General features: G+C 38.5%; 1 protein-coding gene across 1 annotated transcript; it reads left to right on the top strand.

Moving 5' to 3' along the window:
- The first annotated feature begins 4,027 nt into the window (after positions 1–4,027).
- On the top strand, positions 4,028–18,156 carry dnajb1b (DnaJ heat shock protein family (Hsp40) member B1b). Its single transcript, XM_061880561.1, has 3 exons — positions 4,028–4,434; positions 16,939–17,534; positions 17,627–18,156. The coding sequence occupies exons 1-3, from the start codon at positions 4,224–4,226 to the stop codon at positions 17,858–17,860; spliced, it is 1,041 nt and encodes a 346-aa protein (XP_061736545.1). The 5' UTR covers positions 4,028–4,223; the 3' UTR covers positions 17,861–18,156.
- The last annotated feature ends 210 nt before the right edge of the window (positions 18,157–18,366 follow it).

Genomic DNA, 18,366 nt, shown 5'->3' with positions numbered 1-18,366 from the left:
TGTTTAATTTCATTAAGACACGCTTCCAACTGACTACAGTCCGGTGTGTTGGTCAGCTTTAGGGGCATGTAGAGTTGGGTGTCATCAGCATAACAGTGAAAGCTAATACCGTATTTGCGTATGACGTCACCCAGCGGCAGCATGTAGATGCTGAAGAGTACAGGGCCAAGGACCGAACCCTGGGGAACTCCACACGTTACCTTAACATAGTCCGAGGTCACACTGTTATGGGAGACGCACTGCATCCTATCAGTAAGATAAGAGTTAAACCAAGACAGGGCTGAGTCTGACATACCAATTCGTGTTTTGATACGCTCTAATAAAATATTATGATCGACGGTATCGAAAGCAGCGCTATGTGGGCACATAAATATCATTATTTATGTGCCCACATGCCCATTGCTGGAGAAATACTATACAGAAACACATTTACGCACTACTCTGCCTTGAGTCACAACCAACAGTGTACATAATCAATAAACGCACATCAGCAATTAAAACATATCTTATGTGGTATTGTCCCTCCATCCATTTTCTACCGCTTGTCCCTTTCTGTAAACATTTTAATTGCAAAAAAACATATTCAACGTGAAAACATTTTAGAAATAAAATATCTGAACTCACAATCTGTAAAAAGGGTGAGAACAAATTTAGTCGAAGCCTGGGCCCCTGGTGAGGGGGTCCAGACTGAGGCCAAGGCCAAACATTTTTTATTATTATATTATATTATCTAATTATGTTACTTTTGGCATGCATTGTGGCGTCCCACTCTGTTAAGCGGCCTTTGAACGTACCGTAAAAACACCTGCATCTCCTTTATTCCTGAATATAGAACGGTGACTCAGTTCTAAGAGAGCACAGCTTGTAGGTTCATTGTTGAATATTTTAATTGCTCAGACAACAATATGTACAAAATTAGATCGAGGTATGTTGTTTCTTGATGTGGAAAGACCATAACGTCTCTTGTTTTCATCACATAAGACCTTGTGGAGAAAAGTTCTGTGGTCAGATGAAACACAAAATGATGAGCTGTTTGGCCACAATACCCAGCAATATTTTTTTAGGAGAAAAAGTGAGGCCTTTAATCCCAGGAACACCATGCCCACCGTCAAACATGTTGGTGGTAGTATTATGCTCTGGGCCTGTTTTGCTGCCAATGGAACTGGTGCTTTACAGAGAGTAAATGGGACAATGAAAAAGGAGAATTACCTCCTAATTCTTCATGACAACATAAAAGCATCAGCCCGAGGGTTGGGTCTTGGGCACAGTTGGGTGTTTTAACAGGACAATGACCCCAAACACACATCAAAAATGGTAAAGGAATGGCTAAATCAGGCTAAAATTAAGCTTTTAGAATGGCCTTCCCAAAGTCCTGACTTAAACATGTGAACAATGTTGAAGAAACAAGTCATTGTCAGAAAACCAACAAGTTTAGTTGAACTGCACCAATTTTGTCAAGAGGAGTGGTCAAAAATTCAACCAGAAGCTTGCCAGAAGCTTATGGATCGCTACCAAAAGTGCTTTATTGCAATTAAACTTGCCAAGGGACGTGTAGCCAAATATTAACATTGCTGTATGTATACTTTTGACCCAGCACATTTGGTCACATTTTCAGTAGACCCATAATAAATTCATAAAAGAACCAAACTTCATGAATGTTTTTTGTGAGCAACAAGTATGTGCTCCAATCACTCTATCAGAAAAAAAAAAGAGTTGTAGAAATTATTGGACACTCAACACAGCCATGACATTATAGGCCTACAGAAACCCACTACTACCGACCACGCAGTCTGATAGTTTATATATCAATGATGAAATCTTAACATTGCAACACATGCCAATACGGCCGGTTTAGTTTACTAAATTGCAATTTTAAATTTCACGCGGAAGTATCCTTGCTAAAAAATTGCGGTATGATGACGCGTGCGCGTGACGCCACGTATTGTAGAGGACATGTTGTTCCAGCACCGTTCCCAGCTATAAGTCGTCTGTTTTCATCGCATAATTCCACAGTATTATGGACATATGTGTTGCTGAATCTTTTGCAATTTGTTCAATGAATAATGGAGACGTCAAAGAAGACAGCTGTAGGTGGGAAGAGGTGTATTGCGGCCACTTTTAGCAACACAAACACAGCTGGTGTTTCATTGTTTACATTCCCGAAAGATGACAGTCAAGCTTTACTATGGAACAGAGATGTCAAGCGAACACGGTTGGATTGGACCACAAACACAAGGTCCAGTGTATTATGCAGCGATCATTTCGAAAGATAGTGTTTCGAAGAGGGTCCCTTGCGAAGGGCAGAGATGGGCATCGCCACCACCCGTCGACTGGTGCTGAAGAAAGGTGCGGGGCCGACCTTCAGGTTGTACAGGTACGACCATATAATCTCACTAAAACACTAGTAACACAATAAGCAGATAAGGGATTTTCCAGAATTATCCTAGGAAATGTGTCTAATAACATCTGAATGGCTCCCACTGCCCTCATCTTTTTTTTTTTTTCAAGTCCTTCACTCTCATTTTCCTCATCCACGAATCTTTCATCCTCGCTCAAATTAATGGGGAAATCGTCGCTTTCTCGGCCCGAATCGCTCTCGCTGCTGGTGGTCATGATTGTAAACAATGTTCAGATGTGAGGAGCTCCACAACCCGTGACGTCACACGCATATTGTCTGCTACTTCCGGTACATGCAAAGCTTTTTTATTAGCGACCAAAAGTTGCAAATTTTATCGTCGATGTTCTCTACTAAATCCTTTCAGCAAAATGATGGTAATATCGCGAAATGATCAAGTATGACACATAGAATGGACCTGCTATCCCCGTTTAAATAAGAAAATCTCATTTCAGTGTATGTAAACTTTTGACCATAACTGTATAAACCGTATTTCTTTGAATTGCCGCAGGGCATATAGTATGCGCCTGCCTTGAATTACTGCCGGGTCATACTCGCCTCCCAAAATAATTAGCGCATGCTTAGTATTACCGCCTGATCAAACTTGTGACGTCACGAGTGACACTTCCCCTGTCATCACTTTCAAAATGGAGGAGGCTGATTTCAATACCGGTAATTCGAAATCGCATAAAGGGAAGAAGATTAAGAGCTATTCAGTAGGATTTAAGGTCCAAGCTTACATCACACTAAAAACTTTACTGCATGCCTTTGGTAAGTGCCGAAGTGAAAAGAGGTTTTAAAATAATTAGCGCATGCTTACTTTTACCGCATGCCTTTGGTAAGCGCAGGAATGAGAAGAGGTTTTAAATTAATTAGCGGCCCTGCGGCAATTCAAGGAAATACGGTATATAAAAAAAAAATACAAAATACGGCCGCCTTGCAGGGCTTCACGGTGGCAGAGGAGTTAGTGCGTCTGCCTCACAATACGATGTTCCTGCAGTCCTGGGTTCAAATCCAGGCTCGGGATCTTTATGTGTGGAGTTTGCATGTTCTCCCCGTGAATGCGTGGGTTCCCTCCGGGTACTCCGGCTTCCTCCCACTTCCAAAAACATGCACCTGGGGATAGGTTGATTGGCAACACTAAATTGTGAGTGTGAATGTTGTCTGTCTATCTGTGTTGGCCCTGCGATGAGGTGGCGACTTGTCCAGTGTGTACCCCGATTGTAGCTGAGATAGGCGCCAGCGCCCCCCGCGATCCCAAAAGGGAATAAGCGGTAGAAAATGGATGGATGGACGGCCGCCTTGCAGTACTTCTGTGGACCCTATAGGAGTCGCAGACCCCCATTGAAGACCTCTGATCTAGAGCTTTCTCGAGCATTCTAGCACCACCCTGAAATTTCACAAAACAGACACGAGGCCCTATCATTTTGTGAGTTGTGTCAATTTTATGCACCGCTTATTCAAGTCCCAGTGTTTTATATTAGCCGTGAAATAAAAAAAAAACTAGTACATGCCACTTTAAAAATAGAGTCGCGGCCATGGTCTTGTGAATTTAAGAGACTAAATATGGGATGGGGTATTACTGTGCTAGGTGGAATATGTCTGGCTGTCCGTGAAGGCATCACTGTGACGTAGGAAGGGGCGTGGCTTCACTCGGTCGCCACATTGGAATGGAGATTGTCCTGTCTTGTTATGGAAAGCTCTGGAACTTTCCACGCTGTTTAAATTGAAATATATCTCGGCTGCGTCGCGGAGTTGAAACAGGGCGATCGAGCGAGAGGACAAACACTTTGTACTTCTTGAAAGGACTGGCTGCCGGGCGGTCAGAATGGGGAAAGACTACTACGACATTTTAGGCACGAAGAAAGGCGCCTCGGAGGACGAAATCAAGAAAGCTTATCGCAAGCAGGCGCTCCGATATCATCCCGACAAGAACAAGTCGCCGGACGCTGAGGAGAAATTTAAGGAAATCGCCGAAGCTTACGACGTGCTGAGCGACCCCAAGAAAAGGGACATTTACGATCGCTTTGGTGAAGAAGGTGAGTTTTTATTTTTTATTCGTAATCGGACACCAGCTTGAGATACCGATGATCTATTTTTTAAATAGCATGTGAAGTATGTTATGCTGATGGCACCGCAGGAAGATACTTTGGGAGGCAAAACTCGGCTCAGTTGGCCGTTAAAGTTGCCTTTGGGCCTGGAAAAGCGGGGCTCTTGAAGCTGGAAGTCTGTCGTTGTTTTTACTCGTTTTACCAAGACGTCTTAAAACGTAGTACGCAGGGGGCGGGGCCATTGAAGTATTGATGGTATCGATACCAGAGGGATCGATACCTGTTGTTTGATTCGATTAATATTTATACTTTTTGGGTATCACAGGTGTCAAACTCAAGGCCCCCCGCATCGTTTTACTACTACGCAGTAGCCTAGTGCAGTGGTTCTTAACCTTTTTTCAGTGATGTACCCCCTGTGAACATTTTTTTAATTCAAGTACCCCCTAATCAGAGCAAAGCATTGTTGGTTGAAAAAAAGGGATCAAGAAGTAAAATACAGCACTATGTCATCAGTTTCTGATTTATTAAATTGTATAACAGTGCAAAATATTGCTCATTTGTAGTGGTCTCTTGAACTATTTGGAAAGAAAGATATAAAAATAACTAAAAACTTGTTGAAAAATAAACAAGTGGTTCAATTATAAATAAAGAGTTCTACACATTGAAGTAATCATCAACTTAAAGTGCCCTCTTTGGGGAATGTAATAGAGATCCATCTGGATTCGTGAACGTAATTCTAAACATTTCTTCACAAAAAAAATAAATCTTTAACATCAATATTTATGGAACATGTCTACAAAAAATCTAGCTGTCAACACTGAATATTGCATTGTTGCATTTTTTTACACAGTTTATGAACTTACATTCATATTTGGTTGAAGTATTATATAATAAATATATTTATAAAGGATTTTTGAATTGTTGCTATTTTTAGAATATTTCGAAAAAATCTCACGTACCCCTTGGCATACCTTCAAGTACCCCCAGGGGTACGCATACCCCCGTTTGAGAACCACTGGCCTAGTGCAGTGGTTCTCAACCTTTTTTCAGTGATGTACCCCCTGTGAACATTTTTTTAATCCAAGTACCCCCTAATCAGAGCAAAGCATTTTTGGTTGAAAAAAAGGGATCAAGAAGTAAAATACAGCACTATGTCATCAGTTTCTGATTCATTAAATTGTATAACAGTGCAAAATATTGCTCATTTGTAGTGGTCTCTCTTGAACTATTTGGAAAGAAAGATATAAAAATAACTAGAAACTTGTTGAAAAATAAACAAGTGATTCAGTTATAAATAAAGATTTCTACACATAGAAGTCATCATCAACTTAAAGTGCCCTCTTTGGAATGTAATAGAGATCCATCTGGATTCGTGAACTTAATTCTAAACATTTCTTCACAAAAAAAAGAAATCTTTAACATCAATATTTATGGAACATGTCCACAAAAAATCTAGCTGTCAACACTAAATATTGCATTGTTGCATTTCTTTACACAGTTTATCAACTTACATTCATATTTGGTTGAAGTATTATATAATAAATATATTTTTAAAGGATTTTTGAATTGTTGCTATTTTTAGAATATTTCAAAAAAATCTCACGTACCCCTTGGCATACCTTCAAGTACCCCCAGGGGTACGCATACCCCCGTTTGAGAACCTTTTTGCAGTGATGTACCCCCTGTGAACATTTTTTTTTAATTTAAAGTACCCCCTAATCAGAGCAAAGCATTTTTGCTTGAAAAAAAGGGATCAAGAAGTAAAATACAGCACTATGTCATCAGTTTCTGATTCATTAAATTGTATAACAGTGCAAAATATTGCTCATTTGTAGTGGTCTCTCTTGAACTATTTGGAAAGAAAGATATAAAAATAACCAAAAACTTGTTGAAACATAAACAAGTGATTCAGTTACGGCGTGGCGCAGTGGTAGAGTGGCCGTGTGCAAACCGAGGGTCCCTGGTTCAATTCCCACCTAGTACCAACCTCGTCACGTCCGTTGTGTCCTGAGCAAGACACTTCACCCTTGCTCCTGATGGGTGCTGGTTAGCGCCTTGCATGGCAGCTCCCTCCATCAGTGTGTGAATGTGTGTGTGAATGGGTAAATGTGGAAGTAGTGTCAAAGCGCTTTGAGTACCTTAAAGGTAGAAAAGCGCTATACAAGTACAACCCATTTAAATAAAGATTTATACACATAGAAGTAATCATCAACTTAAAGTGCCCTCTTTGGAATGTAATAGAGATCCATCTGGATTCGTGAACTTAATTCTAAACATTTCTTCACAAAAAAATAAATCTTTAACATCAATATTTATGGAACATGGCCACAAAAAATCTAGCTGTCAACACTGAATATAGCATTGTTGCATTTCTTTTCACAGTTTATGAACTTAGATTCATATTTGGTTGAAGTTTTATATAATAAATATATTTATAAAGGATTTTTGAATTGTTGCTATTTTTAGAATATTTCTAAAAAATCTCACGTACCCCTTGACATACCTTCAAGTACCCCCAGGGGTACGCATACCCCCGTTTGAGAACCACTGGCCTAGTGCAGTGGTTATCAACCTTTTTCCAGTGATGTACCCCCTGTGAACATTTTTTTAATTCAAGTACCCCCTAATCAGAGCAAAGCATTTTTGGTTGAAAAAAAGGGATCAAGAAGTAAAATACAGCACTATGTCATCAGTTTCTGATTCATTAAATTGTATAACAGTGCAAAATATTGCTCATTTGTAGTGGTCTCTCTTGAACTATTTGGAAAGAAAGATATAAAAATAACTAAAAACTTGTTGAAAAATAAACAAGTGATTCAGTTATAAATAAAGATTTATACACATAGAAGTAATCATCAACTTAAAGTGCCCTCTTTGGAATGTAATAGAGATCCATCTGGATTCGTGAACTTAATTCTAAACATTTCTTCACAAAAAAAAGAAATCTTTAACATCAATATTTATGGAACATGTCTACAAAAAAATCTAGCTGTCAACACTGAATATTGCATTGTTGCATTTCTTTACACAGTTTATGAATTTACATTCATATTTGGTTGAAGTATTATGTAATAAATATATTTATAAAGGATTTTTGAATTATTGCTATTTTTAGAATATTTCTAAAATATCTCACGTACCCCTTGGCATACCTTCAAGTACCCCCAGGGGTACGCATACCCCTGTTTGAGAACCACTGGCCTAGTGCAGTGGTTCTCAACCTTTTTTCAGTGATGTACCCCCTGTGAACATTTTTTTAATTTAAAGTACCCCCTAATCAGAGCAAAGCATTTTTGGTTGAAAAAAAGGGATCAAGAAGTAAAATACAGCACTATGTCATCAGTTTCTGATTCATTAAATTGTATAACAGTGCAAAATATTGCTCATTTGTAGTGGTCTCTCTTGAACTATTTGGAAAGAAAGATATAAAAATAACTAAAAACTTGTTGAAAAATAAACAAGTGATTCAATTATAAATAAAGATGTCTACACATAGAAGTAATCATCAACTTAAAGTGCCCTCTTTGGGGAATGTAATAGAGATCCATCTGGATTCGTGAACTTAATTCTAAACATTTCTTCACAAAAAAAAGAAATCTTTAACATCAATATTTATGGAACATGTCCACAAAAAATCTATCTGTCAACACTGAATATTGAATTGTTGCATTTATTTTCACAGTTTATGAACTTACATTCATATTTGGTTGAAGTATTATATAATAAATATATTTATAAAGGATTTTTGAATTGTTGCTATTTTTAGAATATTTCTAAAAAAATCTCATGTACCCATTGGCATACCTTCAAGTACCCCCAGGGGTACGCATACCCCTGTTTGAGAACCACTGGCCTAGTGCAGTGGTTCTCAACCTTTTTTCAGTGATGTACCCCCTGTGAACATTTTTTTTTATTTAAAGTACCCCCTAATCAGAGCAAAGCATTTTTGGTTGAAAAAAAGGGATCAAGAGGTAAAATACAGCACTATGTCATCAGTTTCTGATTCATTAAATTGTATAACAGTGCAAAATATTGCTCATTTGTAGTGGTCTTTCTTGAACTATTTGGAAAGAAAGATATAACAATAACTAAAAACTTGTTGAAAAATAAACAAGTGATTCAATTATAAATAAAGATGTCTACACATAGAAGTAATCATCAACTTAAAGTGCCCTCTTTGGGGAATGTAATAGAGATCCATCTGGATTCATGAACTTCATTCTAAACATTTCTTCACAAAAAAAGAAATCTTTAACATCAATATTTATGGAACATGTCCACAAAAAATCTAGCTGTAAATGTTGTAAGCATTTCACCAATCTCGCGCACTTTGCAAATTATACGTCATTTCCATTGTGCGCAAGCAATTTGCATATCGCAAGACGAGATTTAAGACGAGATTTTGTGGATGGTTTAGTCAGTAACCCTACATTATTATATTTTATAAATAGTAAACCAAGTTGTGGTAGTAGTTTAGTCAGTAGTTCAGTCGTGGATGTACACTGTATAGTGGTTAGGGGTAGGGTTGGACTGATTTGAGGGCAATACTCAGTTATATTGTTCCGACTACAAATGAATAGATTTACATAAGTATTTAATAAATTATTTTGACACCAAAAACATGTATTTGCGCCCATTGATTTGCAAAATGTGTACCACACATTATTCAAATATATTGCTGGAAGCAATGTGCAAAAAGATTGCGCATTATCCAAATTTGCAAAATGCGGTTGCGCATTTTGCAAATTGCTCACATTGGTATTGTGCCTACAACATCAACACTGAATATTGCATTGTTGCATTTCTTTTCACAGTTTATGAACTTACATTCATATTTTGTTGAATTATTATTCAATAAATATATTTGACGCAGTGGAAGAGTGGCCGTGCGCAACCCGGGGGTCCCTGGTTTAATCCCCACCTAGTGCCAACCTCGTCACGTTCGTTGTGTCCTGAGCAAGACACTTCACCCTTGCTCCTGATGGGTGCTGGTTAGCGCCTTGCACGGCAGCTCCCTCCATCAGTGTGTGAATGTGTGTGTGAATGGGTAAATGTGGAAGTAGTGTCAAAGCGGTTTGAGTACCTTGAAGGTAGAAAAGCGCTATACAAGTACAACCCATTTATAATAATTTATAAAGGATTTTTGAATTGTTGCTATTTTTAGAATATTTAAAAAAAATCTCACGTATCCTTTGGCATACCTTCAAGTACACCCAGGGGTACGCGTACCCCCATTTGAGAACCACTGGCCTAGTGGGAAGAGTGTTGTGAGTTCAAACCCTGGCTGAGTCATTCCAAAGACTATTTCTGGTTGAAGTAATGTATTAGCCAGGTTGCAACAAGCTAGCTTCGCATGTAGCCTCACCCAACAGCTTGTGGGTGAGGCAGATTAGTGGATCTGCCTTTGCAAAACAGCCTAAGGCAGAATAGTAAAGTCAAAATCCTCATTGTCAGAAAATTTTAAATAAATATAACATTGTGCATCATTCGATTTGTAATAATACTTGAGACCACTGTATCACAAGTTTCATGTTATGTTATATGTATCTTTGCACACCTCAGATTTTCCCCCAGATTGCAAATATACTTGTGGCGGTGGGGATGTGGTCTATATCAGTGGTCCCCAACCACCGGCCCGATTGGTACCGGTCCGCAGAATTTTTTTTTTTAATTTTTATAAAAAATAAAAAAAAATAAAAAATTATTTTTATTAAATCAACATAAAAAACACAATATACACTTACAATTAGTGCACCAACCAAAAAAACCTCCCTTTTTCATGACAAAAACGTCCCTTTTTCATGACAAAGAATGTATACTTTTGACCCAGCAGATTTGGTCACATTGTCAGCAGACCCATAATAAATTCATAAAAAAACCAAACTTCATGAATGTTTTTTGTGAGCAACAAGTATGTGCTCCAATCACTCTATCACAAAAAAATAAGAGTTGTAGAAAATATTGTAAACTCAAGACAGACATGACATTATGTTCTTTACAGAAAATAACAGCAAACTTTCTGATCGCAACTGTATATAATAGTGTTTACTAGACGTGCAATGGTTTTACTTTTTTTTTTTTCAGTATATTTTGTGGGGGTAAAGAGAACAACATTTTTATTTAGTTTTTTTAAGCATATTTGGAAGTTAACATTTACTAAACAACACTTTCAAATGGGATATTATTATTTGTCTTCTTTAATTACTTGTATACATCAGTGCTTCTCACCAGTGGTTTGGCAAGTACTGACCCAGATTGTGGAGTTGTTGTTTTTTTTAAACCCAACTACTGTAGTTTATATTTAATAAAAGTACATTATAGTTAGAGCTGGGCGATATGGCCTTGTGCTAATATCTCTTTATTTTAAAGCCATATCACGATGCACGATATATATCTCAATATTTTGCCTTAGCCTTGAATGAACACTTGATACATATAATCACAGCAGTATGATGATTCTAGGTGTCTACATTACAACATTATTGTTCATACTGCATTAATATATGCTCATTTTAAACTTTCATGCAGAGAGGGAAATCACAACTAAGTCAATTTGTCAAAACTGTATTTATTTAACTTTATTAAGCAGTAGCACAAACATTCATGTCATTTCAAAACAGAAAGTGCAAGATTGTCAGACATTTTAAAACAAGCTATTAGTGCACTTTTGTGCATGATGTCACTAAGCTGACATATCAAAACAACACTAAATTAAAGTGCGCATATTGTACAGGAGGCAACTGCAATAGTTTAAAACAAATAAAGTGAATTTTTGTGCTTGATGTCACACAAGATATTTCAATAAGTGTCAAATAAAAATGAGCTGCGTAACAAGAAATCAAATAGTGTATGTCCTTTGCTATGCGGTAGGTTACTACGGACGTTATTAAATTATGTTGTTGACTATTTTTTTCATACGATCTGGAAATGGTTGCTTCGGCCTTTTGTGGGTATGACAATGAACGGAGATGTTGACATGCAGTTTCAAGCACTCTTCGTTCTCTAGTGGGGGACTTTTCAAATGATGCTACAAAGTAGCAGTAGGTGTTACTTTTTGTAACAAAGCTTTTGCCGCATACTTGTTTGACATCTTCCTGCTTGAAGCCAAACCACCGCCAGAAGATGGACCCCATGCTGTTTTTCTTGGGAATTAATTCTTCTTTCATTTGTTACCAGATTGGCACCTTCTGTCTCTCGTGTTACCACTCGCACCACTCTGCTAGCATCACAGCTAATGTTACCCATGCTCCTACCTCTCATGCGAGGGCGTATGATGCGACAGTATGTGACATATGTTAGAAGGTGCGCTTGTCTGTGAGAAGGAGACAGGAAAGAGTGAGAAGAGCCTGCAGTGTAATGCCTGCAGCTAAAAGCAACTGCGTGAGAACGTATACTCTAATATCACAATAGTCATTTTCTGTATCGCACAGAGACAAACCCGCAATATATCAAGTATATCGATATATTGCCCAACCCTAATTAAAGTGCAGTTTCATATAATTCAATCATATCATCACCCTGCTCTAGATGTGGGCTGGCCCTAATGCCGTTAACTTAATGCTAACGTACAATGGACCATCTTATTGACAGGCTAACGGATATTAGCAAGGCCAATCATAGGGTACATGTTGACAAACAGTAATTCACACTACAAATCAATACCTCTCCTTATGTTTGTTGGGTCGACCAGGCATGCGACCATCCGTAGCGCTTATGCTGACAAGCGATTCAGATGCACAATTTTCAATATAAAGCATTTAGGAGCATTTTTATGACATTTGAGATGTTTTTTTTTTAACTTATGGCCAAACGTGTGTAAACAATACGATATACAGTATATTCGTTTTATACAATATATTACTTAAATTTGTTTTCATGTAAAAATCCTCAGGTGTGGCGGCTTTTATTTTGTCGTGGCGGTGCGCCACAATCAATTACATGTAGGGTAAACCATGCCCTACATGTAATTGATGTGTTGTTAAGTTGCTGATCGATACATTTTTTGATTTAAAAATGTCTCATGTTTTACAAGAATTTAGGCCATGATCAAAAAAAGAAGACAACATTCAATGATCTGGAAAAACAAACCAAGTAACCTGTAACCTTCTCTAGTATTATTCTCCTAATGGTGGGAATGTGTGCTACACACATAGATGAGACATTGTGTAACCTTTGGGATGGACACTAATTTATGACAGCACTTGTGAAATCTGTCTACTGTTGCCGAAGTTATGTTACCATGGCAACACTGTCTCCTTCATAGAGACTCATAGTGGAAGAATGTAAGCGAAGGTGCAAAGGGCAATTCATATTTCAAAAAGATAAATGATCCAATTTTTTTTGCCACAGAAATGCTTGGATGTTCGGGTGCCGCCAGAAAACTTTTTTTTTAGTTGTGTCATGTGCCCTTTTGCAACAGCTACATCCTGATTTTACCATGATTAGATTGAGATAGGCACCAGCGACCCCAAAGGGAATAAGCGGTAGAAATGGATGGATTGATAGAAACAAAGCAATCAATGTCTAGTCAACCTAAAGTAAGTGCCTTCGGTTAACAAAATCAGTTTTGTGATCACTCGATAAAATATTTGAATACAACAGATCATCCGTTCATTTATATTTTTAGTTTGGCAAAATAAAGCATTCTCCTCTAAAAGAAGCGTTCTATTCCGGTCTTGTGACTTTGATATTGTCTTTGCAATCGGTATGTAGACATGTCTATTGACTCCTTGTGGATTATTACGGCAAAGATGAAAACTGTGATCAGATAGTAAAGTTTGAGTTAGAGTATGTGACTCAAAAATGTTATTATTTGAAATAATACTATAAGCGAGTCGGGCTGCAACAATTATTCATTAAAATTGATTTGATTTAATTAGAAAAAAACCTTGTTCTAAATTCTTCCTTCAATTAATCATTGATAATATACAGGGTGATTCACAAAGAATATGCCAAAATGACCACTCGGTATTTCAAAAATGAAAAACAATAAAAAAAAACCTACCTTGAACACATGTAGTACATAGCTTCGAGTATGTGTTTCAAGCTTTACAAGTACCACCACCGGCAGCACGAACAACATCAATACAATATGAAAATTCCTCTCTAAAGCGATCCACTGCGTTGATTGGAGGAGTCGCCATTTAGAGGTTAAATAAACACGTGGTCTTACTACAATTGAACCGTATTTTTCGGATTATAAATCGCTCCGTAGTATACGTTGCACCGGCCGAAAATGCATAATAAGGAAGGAAAAAAACATATATACGTCGCACTGGAGTAGAAGTCTCATTTTTTGAGGAAATTTATTTGATAAAATCCAACACCAAGAATAGACATTTGAAAGGCAATTTAAAATACATAAAGAATAGTGAACAACAGGCTGAATAAGTGTACGTTATATGACGCATAAATAACCAACTGAGAAGGTGCCTGGTATGTTAACATAACATATTATGGTAAGAGTCATTCAAATAACTATAACATGCTATACGTTTACCAAACAATCTGTCACTCCTAATCGCTAAATCTGATGAAATCTTCTTCCTCGATGTCGCTTCTAAACAACTCTGCCAACTCCAAAGGTATGCGCCGCTTCCTCTTGTCGTTTTCCGTTGCATATTTCATTACGTCCAGCTTGTAATCTGCAGTACATGATTTCTTTTTCGGTGCCATTTTTGTTTAGCCCTTCTCAGTTTTTATAAGTTAGCACCAACGATGAAATGATCCATCTTAATGGCTACGGCAGGAGCATATAGCAGTTAGCATTCCATGACCCACAATGCACTTCTGCAATGACCCTCCCCCGCCGAATTCTTCATGGTTGACGTGTATGTAACGATTGCTGACATTATCTTCGTCTCTTCCGCGAATGAGATGAATAATATTATTTGATATTTTACGGTAGTGTGTTAATAATTTCACACATAAGTCGCTCCGGAGTATATGTCGCACCCCCGGCCAAACTATGAAAAAAACTTCGCCTTATAGTCCGAAAAATACGGTACATGACCACATTGGTAAAACTTGGATAGCTCCTGTATCAAATGACCATTGATTCAGTCTATTACAATGCTTTAGAACTGAATAAATGCGTGATGATTTAGGCGTATTATTTTTTTAATCACCCTGTGACTAACTTTTAAAAAACGCACATAGTTTCTGCAGGACAGCCGCTACAGAGCGCTTCTAAGAGGGGTACGAGGATGCTGACGTACGGCAACATGATATTGAGATTTTAATTAGTGCAGTAACGTAACCGCAAGAGACAGAGTTTTTTTTCTCGCCGTCGTTGGGCATTTGAGTGACAGACATGTTTGCTAGTTAGAATTGTTGAGCGTCGCATTTTTTCGTCTCTCGCTTCAAGCAGATAGAAGGACGTCTCACCCTGAATTGCTCTCAGCACCTGAGAGCATTCATTTAACAGTATAACTAACTGAACGCAGTGAGCCCTCTTTTCAGTCATTCACAATCTTCGTCTCGGTGGGAGGAGAGCGACTTACCAAGGCTACAAACACAGGAAGCACAAACCGAGAGCTTAATGACTCGCAAGTGAGAAGTTCCACAAGGTGACATAAGTTAGGAGGAGAAAATATGAGTACAAAACCAAATGTCCTGTTATGGTAATATTTCAGCTTCAAAGCAGACCAGCAATAAAAACCATCAACACGGACATGAAAGATAGAGAATTCTGTGTTTACGTGGTGGCAACAACAAAAAACACAATGTTCGGCCTAGTTTTTCCAACTGGGAAAAAATACACTCTAAGATGTTTCGTTTTTATTTCAGTTAAAGTTTTGCTAGCAGAAAATGTTTTTTTAAAAGTTATTTACCTTCCAATTACAGTACAATGGTTTCTACAGTAATGAGAAATACAAATCTAGAGCCTTGTATATCCATCCATCCATCCATCTTCTTCCGTTTATCCGAGGTCGGGTCGCGGGGGCAACAGCCTAAGCAGGGAAACCCAGACTTCCCTTTCCCCAGCCACTTCGTCTAGCTCTTCCCGGGGGATCCCGAGGCGTTTCCAGGCCAGCCTTGTATATCATACTTGCATTATTATATTTATTATTATTATCATTATTATTATATATTATGGTTACATTACATCATCCACACTATAGTTTTTATTGATATTTTTTTCACTTTAAGAGCATGATGTAGACAAAAGCTCCGAGTCTGTCTGCTTAAAGCCTAATATTTTTTTAAAGTAAACTATTGCATATTGTTCTAAGGCATAGGTGTCAAACTCTGGCCCGCGTGTAAATTCATTTGGCCCTTGAGGCAATAATAAATTAACATTAGAACTGGCCCGCCGGTATTATAAAGTGGCGGGGCCGCTGTATCACCGCATTCAACGCTAATTCTCATATTTGCCAACCCTCATGATTTTTCCAGGAGAATCCCGAATTTCAGTGCCCCTCCCGAAAATGTCCCGGGGCAACTATTCTCCCGAATTTCCACCCGGAGAACAATATTGGGGGCGTGCCTTAAAAGTACTGCTTTTAGCATTCTCTACAACCTGTCGTCACGTCCGCTTTCCCTCCATACAAACAGCGTGCCGGCCCAGTCACGTAATATATGCGACTTCTATACACACACAAGTGAATGCAAGGCTTACTTGGTCAACAGCCATACAGGTCACACTGAGGGTGGCTGTATAAACAACTTTAACACTGTTACAAATATGCGCCACACTGTGAACTCACACCAAACAATAATGACAAACACATTTCGGGAGAACATACGCACCGTAACACAACATCAACTCAACAGAACAAATACTCAGAACCCATGGCAGCACTAACTCTTCCGGGACGCTACAATATATACCCCCGCTACCAACAAAACTCGATTTTGCATGTCACTATAAAGTTATATAAGCCTTGCTTGTTCAATATTCAACGCAAAACTTGTTTGGGTCCTTATTAAAAGGTTAAGTTGTTCAACTTTGGCCCGCGGCTTTGTTCAGTTTAGAATTTTGGCCCACTCTGTATTTGAGTTTGACACCCCTGTTCTAAGGTGTGACATAATAAGACAATAGTATGTTGATTGACAGTCTAAAAGTAACATGTCTTTCTTCACTTGTTATTTTTGCAGTTTTATGCATTCATATGTAAAAAAATAAAAATAAAAATTGCAATTTTGGAAAGCAAAATGGCAATTTGTTTTTTTTCTCAAAATCTTGTAGCCCTAGCAGAGTTATTTTTTATTTTTACTAACACGCACATTTTAAAAGTGAATGTTAATGAAAAATATAATAAAGGTTATGGCAAGCGGGTATATGTTAGTTTAAACTATTTCAATTATTTTCCCAAAAATCGCATTGAGGCTATTTAGTGTGTTTTATCCATTTGCTTAAAGAACTAATGGATAGATTACTGGATTACTAAAATAATGGATAGCTGCAACCCGAAAGACAAGTGTAACATTTTGCACTTCATCAGACTTTTGATCATTAACCATCATTTGTTTTCCTCTTTTTTTATGTAGGTCTTAAGGGTGGTGGGCCGTCAGGTGGCGGTGGCGGTGGCGGTGGCGGTCCAGGCAACTTCAGCTACTCCTTCCAAGGTGACCCACATGTGATCTTCTCCGAGTTTTTCGGTGGACGAAATCCTTTTGAGCAGTTCTTCGGCGGGCGCAATGGCATGGACGACAACATGGACGCTGATGACGCTTTTGGCCACTTTGGAATGGGCGGCAGCGGCTTCCCCCGCTCCTTCAGCTCCGGTATGGGAGGCTTCGGCGGCCACAGTAGCGTCGTGAAGAAGCATCAAGACCCCGCTGTCGTCCATGAGCTGCGTGTGAGCTTGGAGGAAGTGCTTTCTGGCTGCACAAAGAAAATGAAGATCAATCGCAAAAGGTTGAACTCTGATGGGCGAACTCTGAGAACAGAGAGTAAGATCCTGGAGGTGGAGATAAAGAAGGGATGGAAGGAAGGCACTAAAATCACATTTCCTAAGGAGGGGGATGAAACTCCAACAAACATTCCAGCGGATGTGGTCTTTCTGCTGAAGGACAAACCGCATGCAGTGTTCAAGCGTGACAACTCAGACATCATTTACGTTGCCAAGATCACACTCCGAGATGTGAGTTGAAATGCTGCTCCCAATTACGTCTGAATACCTCTTTTTAAAAAAAATGATTGATTATTGTTTAAATGTTGTTTCTGTCCAATTAGGCGTTGTGTGGCTCCACAATCAACGTACCCACCCTGGAAGGCAAAGTGGTCCCAGTGACGACAACACAGGTGGTGCAGCCTGGGATGAAGCGGCGCATTAGCGGTGAGGGATTGCCTTATCCCAAGCGCCCTGACCGCCGAGGGGACCTGATCGTGGAATATGATGTCAAGTTCCCGGATAGGCTTAGTCACAGCGCTCGGGACACCTTGGCCCAGGTTCTCCCTCGTTCGTAAACAAGTCATACTGGACTCAAAAATTCCCTTTAATTACTCCTTAAGATGCCAATTGTATGTTATTTCTTTGTCTTGGAGTTGAGTCTTGGGATGCTAAAACCTGCTCACCCATATTGTAAATGCCACAATGGAAACCATTACCGTAACAGATTGTAAATATAACCAATATGGTTTGGTGTTTAGTTTTATTATTGAGATTATATTTTGATGATATATATGAGTATATATACTTGTTTAGGGGGCTGTTACAAAAACATTGTATTAACAACAATAAAATATTCAATACACCATGAAAACATGCGATCTTCGGCTCAATTGAATGACCTTTCTATAGGCATAAGCAATTAAATTAGCTAAATGAAAATTAAACAATGAATGTCCAGCAACTTTTTGTATCTTAACGCTAAGAAAACAGGTATGCTGATTATCGGTCCTGCTCGACACAGGCACCTATATAATAATACCACCTTAACATTTGATCACCAAACAATTACACAAAGCGATTC

Source organism: Nerophis ophidion, linkage group LG20, assembly GCF_033978795.1.
Source record: "Nerophis ophidion isolate RoL-2023_Sa linkage group LG20, RoL_Noph_v1.0, whole genome shotgun sequence".
Lineage (NCBI taxonomy): Eukaryota > Metazoa > Chordata > Actinopteri > Syngnathiformes > Syngnathidae > Nerophis > Nerophis ophidion.
The sequence above is the reverse complement of the archived record's forward strand: the minus strand, read 5'-3'. Positions and strand labels throughout refer to the sequence as shown.